The 15,000-nt window shown below is 42.9% G+C and overlaps 1 protein-coding gene across 1 annotated transcript in view; it reads right to left on the reverse strand.

The window, feature by feature from the left end:
- Positions 1-3,519: 3,519 nt before the first annotated feature.
- The window catches only part of LOC137625432 (mucin-5AC-like), a 21,406-nt gene continuing 9,925 nt past the window's right edge, over positions 3,520-15,000 (reverse strand). Inside the window, exons 4-8 of the mRNA XM_068356341.1 lie at positions 9,439-9,489; positions 7,593-7,823; positions 5,969-6,634; positions 4,429-5,296; positions 3,520-4,016 (exon numbers count right to left, since the gene is read on the reverse strand). Coding sequence (XP_068212442.1) covers positions 3,520-4,016; positions 4,429-5,296; positions 5,969-6,634; positions 7,593-7,823; positions 9,439-9,489 — 2,313 coding nt within the window. The remainder of the gene's footprint in view (positions 4,017-4,428; positions 5,297-5,968; positions 6,635-7,592; positions 7,824-9,438; positions 9,490-15,000) is intronic.

The following is a 15,000-nucleotide window of genomic DNA, read 5'->3' on the forward strand; positions in this document are numbered from 1 at the left end:
ATGTAATTGGTGGTCAGTTAACTGTGGTTGGTCGTATCAACAGTAGAGAGGGGCATTGAACTTGGATCCTTGCCTTAATAATCTCTGAAAACTGTGTTCAATAGCTTTTATATTATTAACCATATGCCTTTAAAGGTTTTAAAAGGCTGCTCATGAATGGCAGAGGCAAGCGACTGTGACATTGCCCTATCAAGCAGGTCAATGCCCTAAAGACTGACCATATATACATTTGATCAGCACCCAAGCCCCCTCTCCACCTAAGCTAGGACCAAGGAGGGCCAGGCAGTGACTTCTGATGACTCAGCAGGTAGACATATAGGCTCCCCTAAACCTCCAATCATTAGCTCACAAGGATGGTGAGGTTGCAGCGATCAAACAAACTAATGAGTTTGAGCGGAACTCGAACCCCAGTCTGGCGTTCACTAGTCAGGGATGTTACCATATCGGCCACCACAACCCTTTCCCGCCTTTTGTATTCCAGAATATATTGCCCTACATGTTACAAAGTACGTATGGGGTGAGGTTGCAACCCCCCATGCTTTGCCTCATGGATGCTTACGAAGCCGTAAAGTCGGTTGAAATATGAGTTTAGTGAGATCGTGTTACGTTATGGACATAAGTCATGGTATGACAATGGAACAATCTCCAACAGATTTCGGAGATTTGAGAACAAAGCCCTCAGAAGGATATTGGGAGTTAGATGGCGGGACAGGATTAGAAATGAAACTATAAGAAAGATTACTCGTGTGCCATATGTAGATGAGACCATGGTGAGGGGTAGATGGAGATGGTTTGGGCATGCTCTTCGCACTTCCCGAGAGAGATTAGTTCACCAAACGTTTCACTGGGCTCTACAAGGCACTTGAAGAGTTGGAAGTCCCAGCCCTACATGGCTGTGGATTATGAAACGTGAAGTAGATGATGAATGGAGAAGTATTGAATTAAAAGCTCAAGCTAGAGACGACTGGCGAAATCTAACCGAGGCCCTTTGCGTCAATAGGCGTAGGAGGAGATGATGATGATGATTATATAAAAACAAATAGAGACAGACAGAAGCATACAAGTACTGAATACACTTAGGTCTAAAACAATTCAAACATCCAGATGAGAAGGAATCCTTAATTAAGAGGATCAATGAGAAAAGGTTAATGAGACTCAGTAGCCTCAGGTCTTTCATGCATACCAATGCCTTCTGCCATTCTTAGGAAGTTTGACCTCTTGGCAAAGTCATTACTTTCAAGGAAAGGAAGAGAATTGACTTCCGAAGGATCGTGCTAAATCGGACAAATCTTCGTTGTCTGCAGACGTTTAGAAATCTTGTAGGATAATTCAATAGTGGAGTTGCTGTATTGATACATTACTGACTTTGTAAATATCAACCACAATGGCATTTAATACTGAATTTTACCTTGGGAATATATATCCACTGGAATTAATTTTATGGCAATAGCTTCTGGCTGGGCAGAGATTCGAACTCGTGCCATTCAGCCGAAACCATGCCTGCGAGGACTCTACCAACTGAGCTATCAAGATTCCCAAGTTAGAATTCGGTATTAAATGCCATTGTGGTTGATATTTACATTGATTAAAATCACGAGTGTTAGTGATATATATTCATTACTGACATTTTCCCCCAAAAAATGAGAGCTTTTAGAATCACAACTTACTCTTTGACAAGAAGCTGTGTTGGCTTCTGAAATCTCTTTACTGTTTTTAACTTTTTGTAATCGTATATTAACAATCAACACTACGGCTTGATTATTATCTGTAATAATTTTGCTAATAATAGTAATGATGATAATGGATGATAAATCTACTGTTCTGTGCATGTAAATCAATATGAAAGGATTAGTTTGGAAGCTTTGATCAACCTGGTTGATTGTTCTCTTCAGTTTTACTTGAGTAAAATTTCTGTGGTAGTACCATAGTAAAAAGAAAAAATGTAGCACATCCACCTGAAATGGATATTTGGTAAGGTCGTAACTGTCAATCCTGGTCAAGGATGGTGTAAAGTCCTAACTCAAGCTCAATAGTGTCCTGCAGTATCTGCTGGATAGAGCTGGGATATTATCTGCACCCTCTCTGTCCTTGTAAGGTGTGGATGGGGTTGGGATAGTATCTTTACCATCTCTGTCCTTTTAACCTGTGGATAGAACTGGGAAAGTACCGTTACCCCCCTCTGTCCTTGTAAGTTGTGGATGTGGCTGGGATAATATCTGCACCATCTCTGTTCTTGTAAGATGTGGAGGGGGGTGGGAAAGCATTTGCACCCTTTCTGTCCTTGTAAGCTGTGGATGGGGCTGGGATAGTATCTGCACCCTCTCTGTCCTTGTAAGCTGTGGATGGGGCTGGGATAGTATCTGCACCCTATATGTCCTTGAAAGCTGTGGATGAGGCTGGGATAGTATCTGCACCCCCTCTGACCTTGTAAGCTGTGGATGGGGCTGGGATAGTATCTGCACCCTCTCTGTCCTTGTAAGCTGTGGATGGGACTGGGATAGTATCTGCACCCTATATGTCCTTGTAAGCTGTGGATGGGGCTGGGATAGTATCTGCACCCTCTCTGTCCTTGTAAGCTGTGGATGGGGCTGGGATAGTATCTGCACCCTCTATGTCCTTGTAAGCTGTGGATGAGGCTGGGATAGTATCTGCACCCCCTCTGTCCTTGTAAGCTGTGGATGGGGCTGGGATAGTATCTGCACCCTCTATGTCCTTGTAATCTATGGATGGGGCTGGGGTAGTATCTGCACCCTATATGTCCTTGTAAGCTGTGAATGGGGCTGGGATAGTATCTGCACCCTCTCTGACCTTGTAAGCTGTGGATGAGGCTGGGATAGTATCTGCACCCTCTCTGTCCTTGTAAGCTGTGGATGGGGCTGGGATAGTATCTGCACCCTATATGTCCTTGTAAGCTGTGGATGGGGCTGGGATAGTATCTGCACCCTCTCTGTCCTTGTAAGCTGTGGATGGGGCTGGGATAGTATCTGCACCCTCTATGTCCTTGTAAGCTGTGGATGAGGCTGGGATAGTATCTGCACCCTCTCTGACCTTGTAAGCTGTGGATGGGGCTGAGATAGTATCTGCACCCTCTATGTCCTTGTAAGCTGTGGATGGGGCTGGGATAGTATCTGCACCCTCTATGTCCTTGTAAGCTGTGGATGGGGCTGGGATAGTGTCTGCACCCTCTCTGTCCTTGTAAGCTGTGGATGGGGCTGGGATAGTATCTGCACCCTATATGTCCTTGTAAGCTGTGGATGGGGCTGGGATAGTATCTGCACCCTCTCTGTCCTTGTAAGCTGTGGATGGGGCTGGGATAGTATCTGCACCCTCTCTGTCCTTGTAAGCTGTGGATGGGGCTGGGATAGTATCTGCACCCTATATGTCCTTGTAAGCTGTGGATGAGGTTGGGATAGTATCTGCACCCTCTCTGACCTTGTAAGCTGTGGATGGGGGTGGGATAGTATCTGCACCCTCTCTGTCCTTTTAAGCTGTGGATGGGGCTGGGATAGTATCTGCACCCTATATGTCCTTGTAAGCTGTGGATGGGGCTGGGATAGTATCTGCACCCTCTCTGTCCTTGTAAGCTGTGGATGGGGCTGGGATAGTATCTGCACCCTCTATGTCCTTGTAAGCTGTGGATGAGGCTGGGATAGTATCTGCACCCCCTCTGTCCTTGTAAGATGTGGATGGGGCTGGGATAGTATCTGCACCCTCTATGTCCTTGTAATCTATGGATGGGGCTGGGATAGTATCTGCACCCTCTCTGTCCTTGTAAGCTGTGGATGAGGCTGGGATAGTATCTGCACCCTCTCTGTCCTTGTAAGCTGTGGATGGGGCTGGGATAGTATTTGTACTCTCTCTGTCCTTGTAAGCTGTGGATGAGGCTGGGATAGTATCTGCACCCTCTCTGACCTTGTAAGATGTGGATGGGGCTGGGATAGTATCTGCACCCTCTCTGTCCTTGTAAGCTGTGGATGAGGCTGGGCTAGTATCTGCACCCTCTCTGTCCTTGTAAGCTGTCGATGAGGCTAGGATAGTATCTGCCCCCCTCTGTCCTTGTAAGCTGTGGATGAGGCTGGGATAGTATCTGCACACTCTCTGTCCTTGTAAGCTGTGGATGGGGTGGGATTGTATCTGCACCCTCTCTGTCCTTGTAAGCAGTGGATGGGGCTGGGATAGTATCTGCACCCTCTCTAACCTTGTAAGATGTGGATGTGGCTGTAATATTATCTTCCCCCTCTCTGTCCTTGTAAGCTGTGGATGTGGCTGTGATATTATCTGCCCCCTCTCTGTCCTTGTAAGCTGTGGATGAGGCTGGGATAGTATCTGCACACTTTCTGTCCTTGTAAGCTGTGGATGGGGCTGGGATAGTATCTGCACCCTCTCTGTCCTTGTAAGCTGTGGATGGGGCTGGGATAGTATCTGCACTCTCTCTGTCCTTGTAAGCTGTGGATGAGGCTGGGATAGTATCTGCACCCTCTCTGTCCTTGTAAGATGTGGATGAGGCTGGGATAGTATCTGCACCCTCCCTGTCCTTGTAAGATGTGGATGGGGCTGGGATAGTATCTGCACTCTCTCTGTCCTTGTAAGCTGTGGATGAGGCTGGGATAGTATCTGCACCCTCTCTGACCTTGTAAGCTGTGGATGGGGCTTGGATAGTATCGGCACCTTCTCTGTCCTTGTAAGATGTGGATGGGGCTGGGATAGTATCTGCACTCTCTCTGTCCTTGTAAGCTTTGGATGAGGCTGGGATAGTATCTGCACCCTCTCTGACCTTGTAAGATTTGGATGAGGCTGGGATATTATCTGCACCCTCTCTGTCCTTGTAAGATGTGGATGGGGCTGGAATAGTATCTGCACTCTCTCTGTCCTTGTAAGCTGTGGATGGGGCTAGGATAGTATCTGCACCCTCTCTGTCCTTGTAAGATGTGGATGAGGCTGGGATAGTATCTGCACCGTCTCTGTCCTTGTAAGATGTGGATGGGGCTGGGATAGTATCTGCACTCTCTCTGTCCTTGTAAGCTGTGGATGAGGCTAGGATAGTATCTGCACCTTCTCTGACCTTGTAAGATGTGGATGGGGCTGGGATAGTATCTGCACCCTCTCTGTCCTTGTAAGCTGTGGATGAGGTTGGGATAGTATCTGCACCCTCTCTGTCCTTGTAAGCTGTGGATGGGGCTAGGATAGTATCTGCCCCCCTCTGTCTTTGTAAGCTCTGGATGAGGCTGGGATAGTATCTGCACACTCTCTGTCCTTGTAAGCTGTGGATGGGGCTGGGATTGTATCTGCACCCTCTCTAACGTTTTAAGATGTGGATGTGGCTGTAATATTATCTTCCCCCTCTCTGTCCTTTTAAGCTGTGGATGTGGCTGTGATATTATCTGCCCCCTCTCTGTCCTTGTAAGCTGTGGATGTGGCTGTGATATTATCTGCCCCCCTCTGTCCTTGTAAGCTGTGGATGAAGCTAGGATATTATCTGCCCCACTCTGTCCTTGTAAGCTGTGGATGTGGCTGGGATAGTATCTGCACCCTCTCTGTCCTTGTAAGCTGTGGATGGGGCTGTAATATTATCTTCCCCTTCTCTGCCCTTGTAAGCTGTGGATGTGGCTGTGATATTATCTGCCCCCCTCTGTCCTTGTAAGCTGTGGATGAGGCTAGGATAGTATCTTCCCCCCTCTGTCCTTGTAAGCTGTGGATGAGGCTGGGATAGTATCTGCACACTCTCTGTCCTTGTAAGCTGTGGATGGGGCTGGGATAGTATCTGCACCTTCTATGTCCTTGTAATCTATGGATGGGGCTGGGATAGTATCTGCACCCTCTCTGTCCTTGTAAGCTGTGGATGAGGCTGGGATAGTATCTGCACCCTCTCTGTCCTTGTAAGCTGTGGATGAGGCTAGGATAGTATCTGCCCCCCTCTGTCCTTGTAAGCTGTGGATGAGGCTGGGATAGTATCTGCACCCTCTCTGACCTTGTAAGCTGTGGATGGGGCTTGGATAGTATCGGCACCTTCTCTGTCCTTGTAAGATGTGGATGGGGCTGGGATAGTATCTGCACTCTCTCTGTCCTTGTAAGCTTTGGATGAGGCTGGGATAGTATCTGCACCCTCTCTGACCTTGTAAGATTTGGATGAGGCTGGGATATTATCTGCACCCTCTCTGTCCTTGTAAGATGTGGATGGGGCTGGAATAGTATCTGCACTCTCTCTGTCCTTGTAAGCTGTGGATGGGGCTAGGATAGTATCTGCACCCTCTCTGTCCTTGTAAGATGTGGATGAGGCTGGGATAGTATCTGCACCGTCTCTGTCCTTGTAAGATGTGGATGGGGCTGGGATAGTATCTGCACTCTCTCTGTCCTTGTAAGCTGTGGATGAGGCTAGGATAGTATCTGCACCTTCTCTGACCTTGTAAGATGTGGATGGGGCTGGGATAGTATCTGCACCCTCTCTGTCCTTGTAAGCTGTGGATGAGGTTGGGATAGTATCTGCACCCTCTCTGTCCTTGTAAGCTGTGGATGGGGCTAGGATAGTATCTGCCCCCCTCTGTCTTTGTAAGCTCTGGATGAGGCTGGGATAGTATCTGCACACTCTCTGTCCTTGTAAGCTGTGGATGGGGCTGGGATTGTATCTGCACCCTCTCTAACGTTTTAAGATGTGGATGTGGCTGTAATATTATCTTCCCCCTCTCTGTCCTTTTAAGCTGTGGATGTGGCTGTGATATTATCTGCCCCCTCTCTGTCCTTGTAAGCTGTGGATGTGGCTGTGATATTATCTGCCCCCCTCTGTCCTTGTAAGCTGTGGATGAAGCTAGGATATTATCTGCCCCACTCTGTCCTTGTAAGCTGTGGATGTGGCTGGGATAGTATCTGCACCCTCTCTGTCCTTGTAAGCTGTGGATGGGGCTGTAATATTATCTTCCCCCTCTCTGCCCTTGTAAGCTGTGGATGTGGCTGTGATATTATCTGCCCCCCTCTGTCCTTGTAAGCTGTGGATGAGGCTAGGATAGTATCTTCCCCCCTCTGTCCTTGTAAGCTGTGGATGAGGCTGGGATAGTATCTGCACACTCTCTGTCCTTGTAAGCTGTGGATGGGGCTGGGATAGTATCTGCACCTTCTATGTCCTTGTAATCTATGGATGGGGCTGGGATAGTATCTGCACCCTCTCTGTCCTTGTAAGCTGTGGATGAGGCTGGGATAGTATCTGCACCCTCTCTGTCCTTGTAAGCTGTGGATGAGGCTAGGATAGTATCTGCCCCCCTCTGTCCTTGTAAGCTGTGGATGAGGCTGGGATAGTATCTGCACCCTCTCTGTCCTTGTAAGCTGTGGATGGGGCTGGGATAGTATCTGCACCCTCTCTGTCCTTGTAAGCTGTGGATGAGGCTGGGCTAGTATCTGCCCCCCTCTGTCCTTGTAAGCTGTGGATGAGGCTGGGATAGTATCTGCACCCTCTCTGTCCTTGTAAGCTATGGATGAGGCTGGGATAGTATCTGCCCCCCTCTGTCCTTGTAAGCTGTGGATGAGGCTGGGATAGTATCTGCACACTCTCTGTCCTTGTAAGCTGTGGATGGGGCTGGGATAGTATCTGCACCCTCTCTAACCTTGTAAGATGTGGATGTGGCTGTAATATTATCTTCCCCCTCTCTGTCCTTGTAAGCTGTGGATGTGGCTGTGATATTATCTGCCCCCTCTCTGTCCTTGTAAGCTGTGGATGAGGCTGGGATAGTATCTGCACACTCTCTGTCCTTGTAAGCTGTTGATGGGGCTGGGATTGTATCGGCACGCACTCTTTCCTTGTAAGCTGTGGATGTCGCTAGGACATTTTCCTGTCGCTGTCCTTAGCCACTCATAAGTAATCTTTAAACTTTTTAGCATTCAAGTGCCTTGAATTTAAACTTTATATCAGTTACGTACTTTTATATTGCCGACTTATGTAATAACCAGCAGGTCATTACAAATTAAGGAGCAAGGGTAGGATTTAAAACAAATCAAATTTTTCTGCTAAATATACTTTTTCTTCCAAAATATTAATTAATTTGATAATATCACTTTTAGAATTTTCTAGGTTACTCATTGGTAACAGTGACAATGGACAACAGTGATCAGATCTCAAGCATCCTCTGCACCTAAGCTATAACCTTAAGAACCAGTTAATGGCTCCTGATAACTCAGCAGTATACCTATAGACCACCTCTAAGTACCGCTTTCCCATCTTAGAAGAATAGTAAAATCTTGTTTACCCATGAAACTTATGAGGTAGTAAACGCAGTTTCAAACAAGAACAATCATAGATTTCAGACCTCCGCCAATGAATATTGCCAACATTTTACTCAAGTCTCAAGACTAAATCGTGGATGAATTTACGGAGACCGCATCCCCATTTTTATATGCTGACTGTAGATGGCAAAAAATGCAAATCTGGATCTAGAATCCAGAGCTGGATCCGGATCATCTCCAAATTTCCATGGAGTCGTCCATGACCTAAGATCTATCTGTGGTAGAAATTTCGTCAAAATCCGTGAAGTAGTTTTGACGTAATCCTGTCCACAGACAGACACACACACAAATGAATAGATAAACCGACTCGATTTTATAACCTCCTTGGCGAAGGTAATCAGGACGTAGAGGTGGCAAGTCATGGATAGTTCCAGTATGTTATTATCTAGTTTTGAGTTATGATTTTCTTCTATACTTCCTTGAGTGCCTTAGAATGTAGGATTATGTTCCTCCATATTAACCATAAAGCATTTCATTGTTAAGCCAAAATATCCTTACAAAAAAACTGGCATACTTATACGATAGTCACGGACTGCTTTTGTTTTTAGTTCTATGAGAAAACTTGCTAAGTTCTTTGGAATAAAAATTTCATTAATGCTTTTGTAAGATGCAATGCATTAGTTGGCCTTGCAAAAGTATCTTTATCAGAGATTAGTTACGGCGAAAGTTAAGAGCTGGATGGAATTTCTTTACACAATAGAATTTTCTATAAGTTGATGCATGATATCAGTTTGATTATAGTGTTAAGAATATCAGAGTGAAAGAGGTTTTGCTTATAATGGTTATTTTCTCCGAGGCCATCGAAATCAAATGAAAAACAGATATGTGAAGTATTTTCATAGGAAATTAATTTACTGTTGGAAATATACATCTTGGCCAAATCAGCAGCTCGAGTCATATATATATATATATATATATATATATATATATATATATATATATATATATATATATAAAGTATACATACATATATATATATATATATATATATATATATATATATATATATGTGTGTGTGTGTGTGTGTGTGTGTGTGTGTTTTTGCATGTGTGTTTATGTATAAGCTACTTACTCGTAAAATACTGTATATTTTCGACCTCTTGCTGTCAAGGAAGTAATGGAAAAATACATAATACATAAACACACATATACATATTTATATGCACCTACAAAGATAGTTACATCATCAACACCAATTCCCAAGATATTGAAATCGTAGAACTGAAAGGAAAAAAGAGAAAAAAAATCTTTGATTTCCAGCTTTGATCAATGAACCTGGAATCAGCGGAAACGAGCAAAAACGTAATTTGAAGCGAGAGGAAAACTTTTCTTTGCGTAGCTTTTCATCAAACATGGAAAAAGGAGAAGTTTGGTAAATAAACAGAAGAAGAAGAAGAAAAAGAAGAAGAAGAAGAAGAAGAAGAAAAGTTCTCGTCTGCAATTATTGCGACGTCTTCAAAGGAATTGCAGCGTCTAAGAGCAGAGCGAACGCATCAAAAGACACCATTCATTATAATTTTCTTTGTCTCGAGTCCAGAGGGAACTGGAAAGTCTTGGCGTTTCGAGGTAAGACTGCTCTTCTTGTTTTTTATCTGACTGGGGTTTTTTGTTAGTTCGAAAGAGGGGAGCAGAGCAGGAAGTTTTAAAACTTTTAATATTATTATTAATTCTCCTGACTTTGGATAATTAGAATCTTTGATACAAGCGGAAATTCATTTATGATAATGTCTCTGCCCAGGGAAAGGATTCGAACCTCTGCCACTGAATCGATACAAAACTTGTGCTTGCAAAATTTTGCTACACAATTATTTTCCGTCCAGCCTGGGCGAGGATTCGAACCTCTGCCACTGAATCTATACAAAAAACTTGTGCTTGAACTATTTTGCTGCACAATTATTTTCCGTCCGACCAGGGCCAGGATTCGAACCTCTGCCACTGATTCGATACAAAACTTGTGTTTGAACTATTTTGCTGCACAATTATTTTCCGTCCCACCAGGGCCAGGATTCGAACCTCTGCCACTGATTCGATACAAAACTTGTGCCTGAACAATTTTGCTCCATAATTTTTATCTGAGATATTTTTTACCCTTGAAGATCGTGGCACGAGGAGTGTTCAAAGCCTTTAAAGATTTAAAATCCGCTCATGAAATGCAGAGGCAAGGGACAGTGGCATTGCCCTAGCAAGCAGGACAATGCCCTAGAGATTGACCTAGCGCCCAAACCCCCTCTCCGCACAAGCTAGGACCAGGGAGGGCCAAACAATGGCTGCGGATGACTCAGCAGATAGACGTATAGGCTCCCCCAAACTCCCATCCTTAGCTCACAAGGATGGTGAGGTTGCAGCGACCATAGAAACTAACGAGTTTGAGCGGGACTCGAACCCCAGACTGGCGAACACCAGTCAGGGACATTGCCACATAAGCCATCAAATCATTCGAGATAAAGTTGTGGTAGACAATTGGAAACATCACTGCCTAGCAATCAGTTGGACTGGAATTAGAGCCTTGCTCAAGCTCGATAGCTTTTAGTAGTTTGCAACCTCACCATCCTTGGTGAGCCTATAGGTCTGCCTGCTGAGTCATCAGCAACCATTGCCTGGCCCTCCCTAATCCGAGCTAGATAGAGAGCGGGCTAAGTCTCTAGAGCAGAGGTTCTAGAACTATTTTTTACAATGCAGTCTCTTTGCAAGTTTTAGATTGCTTGGTGCACTTTTTTAATCGATGAAAATATTATTATTATTAATAATATTATTTGCTAAGCTACAACCCTAGTTGAAAAAGCATGATGCTATAAGCCAGAGCGCTCCAGCCGGGAAAATAGCCCAGTGAGGAAATGAAATATGGAAACTACAAGAGAAGAAATTAACAATTAAAATAAAATATTACAAGAAGAGCAACAACATTAAAACAAATCTTTCATATAAAAACTATAAAAACTTTAAAATAAAACAAGAGGAAGGAAAATAAGATAGAATAGTGTGCCGGAGTGTACCCTCAAGCAAGAGAACTCTACCGCAAGACAATGAAAGACCATTAATTATTGATGAAACTGTATCATATATGTATTTAGTTGTGAGAATGAGATAAAATTATTCTTCTCTAGCTTAGAGAGCCATATTTCGAGCTTCATTTTGAAAGTAGTCGAATTTCATGGCAATCGAACAATCATTACCTCCGCCAACGAAGGTGGAAGGAGGTTATGTTTTACCCCCTGTTTATGTGTTCGTTTGTGAACATCTTCCTAGTCACAATCTTAATCGTAGTGTAATGAAAATTGCAGAAATTGGACGTTATGTAAATAGCGGGAAAGGATTGAATTTTTAGATTTTAGAAGGTCAAGGTCAAGGTCACGATCAAGCAAAATGTCAAATTCACGTAATCAGCCATAAGTTTGGACATCGTTGTCTCAAAGACTTTCATACACTCATATTTGAGTGAATGAAGATCCACGCCAATTTATAAATGTTAAAGTCAAAGGTTAAGGTCAAGGTGGAAAAATAAGCTGCCGTGGCGGAGGTCTGAGCTCTACTGAGTGCCCATTCTAGATTTTATGTCACTGGAACACTGTGGTCTCTTTTCTTTGCTGCGGAAAATTGAGGGATTCATGGATTCAAGTATGTCTGCCAAAAATAACAGCCTCATGGCTAGTACAGTGGTAACGTGCTCGCCTAGCATTCGCATGGCAGCAGATCGATCCCCGCCCGGGAGCGTGAGTTTAAGCTCTTTAATGGGAGGCCACTGCTGTTGTTGGGCACTACAGTTGAGTGTTGGGCTTGCCCGGCTGACGTTCTGGTGAGCACCTATTCAGATGGAACAGGAACTGAACCCAGACAACTTTAACCTTTTAACCTTTATATAAGGAGAGCATCAGAGAATTTTGTATATGTCTTGCTTAGCGTCTGCCCAAAAATTACTGCATTTCTACGCGTAGTATGAGAACTTACTTTAATGTCCTCCCTTATGTGTGAATACAATCATCATCATCATCTCCTCCTACGCCTATTGACGCAAAGGGCCTCGGTTAGATTTTGCCAGTTGTCTCTATCTTGAGGTTTTAATTCAATACTTCTCCATTCATCATCTCATACTTCGCGCTTCATAGTCCTCAGCCATGTAGGGCTAAGTCTTACGACTCTTTATAGTGTGAATACAATAAGTGTTTCAAATTCGGAATAACCCTTTTTTTGCATAATACAGAAAGCAAACGAGAATTAAGTGCATTCTCTGTAATGAAGTTAACCCCTTTGGATTTAATCTATTCACCGAGAACACTCATGAAGCATGCTTTTCATTAACCAATGCTTGGTGGTGCTCAACCAAAGTTTGGGAACCAAAACGACAACACGCCAACATTTTACCTTTCGATACCTCGTTTTTCGGAAAATCTGTCCAATTTGTTTAATATTTCATTTGCAGTTTTTCTGGAGTTGAGGCTCTCTAAAAAGAAATAGATGTCAGGATGCCAGAAAACCTCAACTCAATCAATCAATCTCAAAAAAGAAACCTTCTAAGTGCATGTCAATTACGTATCATACATGACCGTAAAGATGGAAAAAACTAATTACAAAAGGATTATATTATGTAAAATAATTTTATTTAATTTTCGTTTACTCTCTCTCTCTCTCTCTCTCTCTCTCTCTCTCTCTCTCTCTCTCTCTCTCTCTCTCTCTCTCTCTCTCTCTCTTAAAAAGTCTGACATAATAAAACGGTATGTGCGTGCACGTTTTAAAGGTTTAAAAGACCACTCATGAATGGCAGAGGCAGGGGACAGTGACATTGCCTTAGCAAGCAGGACAATGCCTTAGAGACTGACTATATATCCATATGATCTGTGATATATCAATAACAATGATAAAAACACAAAATATATTAGCAATATAAATGATAACATCTTCAGCCTTCTACCCGAATTTCAATAATAGTTTGGTCTGCAATATGTAGTTCAATTTAAACAAGATCCTAATTATTGTGTTTGTTTGTTTTTTCAACTCCCAAATGTAACTCTGAATTCAACCGATTCTTGTTATTAATGCGTAAAGTTATAATTGCATGGAGCACTGTTGGGAATTTTTTCCCAGGGGCGGGGGGGGGGGGGAACCCTGGTGTTTGGTTAGGAGCACTGTTACATTTTTTTTCGGTGGGATAGGGTTAAATATAACTTATATTAGTGTACGCGATCCGTCAAAAATGAGGGCTAAATATATAGATATGCATTCACACACATTCAAACCTTCCCACCCCTTCCCCTTTCCTCTCGGTGTACCCCCTCTCACCAGGGTATGACTACTCACTCTTCCCCTACCTGAGGGACTGGGAGAGACCAGGTACTTACTTATACGTTTACCACATCGGCCACCACAAGGGATCAGAGCCCAGTATGTCTCCCTATTTGCGATCTTCATTTCCAGTAATGAAAGGCTGTTTTTTGATAATAGGACTAATGAAGTAAGAAAAAGGAAAGAAGACTTGACTTTGTAATTAATGGATGTGGAGTGTCACAGAAAATGGAAGAACCTTGAAGTATATTCCTCTCTCTCTCTCTCTCTCTCTCTCTCTCTCTCTCTCTCTCTCTCTCTCTCTCTCTCTCTCTGACGAAGAAAAGCAAGAGGGAAGTATTGCGTTTTCCATGGAGGTGCTGTAAGGAAATTATTTCATTTCTCAGTACTGCTTGATAGGAAATGATTGCATTTTCCTAGTACTACTGGAAAGGAAATTGTTGCATTTTCGCAATACAGCCTCATTGGAGAGATTGCATTTTCCCAGTAGAACCTGAAAGGAAATTATTGCATTTTCCCAGTACAGCTTAATAGGAAATTATTGCAATTTCCCAGTACAGCTTGATAGGAAACAATTGCATTTTCCCAGTACAGCGTCATGGGAAATGATTGCATTTTCCCAATACACCTTGATAGTAAATTATTGCATTTTTCCAGGACAGCTTGATAGGAAATGATTGCATTTTCCCAGTACAGCTTGATAGGAAATGATTGCATATTCCATAAAGGTAGTGTAAGGAAATTCTTGCATTTTCCCAGTGCAGCTTGATAGGAAATGATTTAATTTTCCCAGTACACCTTTGTAGTAAATTGTTGCAGTTTCCCAGTATAGTTTGAGAGAAAATTATTGCATTTTCCCAGTACAGATTGAAACAGAAATTATTATATTTTATCAAAACCTAAAGACAAATATTAATTTTTTATCAGGACAAACATGACAGAATGACTCAAGGTCCTAACTAAATATGGGTCACAAAACATCGAGAGCGAGAGAGAGAGATAGAGAGAGAGAGAGAGAGAGAGAGAGAGAGAGACGTTCTTAATCCGCAGAGTTTTTATACTCGTTAGCAACCTTTTGTATAGAAGTCTGCCATTTTATTAAATCTTAATCTTTTTATAATTAGTTATTTCTATACATTAATCATTTTCTATATTACAGGATATAATAAAAAGGATATAAAGCAAAGGAGTTACGTAGAATTCGAGTGGTTATAATGGTGATTACTTTTAGGTGGATATATCCAGTGGTTGTACCTTAGTCCTTCATTGGTAAATCGCTGAGTCTGGTCAGTAGTTAGATGGGGGACCAGTGAGAAAGGGACAGACTGATGCTGTCAATATTTGAGTTCCTTAAAACTCACCCTATATATATATATATATATATATATATATATATATATATATATATATATATATATATATATGGGTGTGTGTGTATGTGTGTATACACACACA

Source organism: Palaemon carinicauda, chromosome 32 (genome assembly GCF_036898095.1).
Source record: "Palaemon carinicauda isolate YSFRI2023 chromosome 32, ASM3689809v2, whole genome shotgun sequence".
Taxonomy (NCBI): domain Eukaryota; kingdom Metazoa; phylum Arthropoda; class Malacostraca; order Decapoda; family Palaemonidae; genus Palaemon; species Palaemon carinicauda.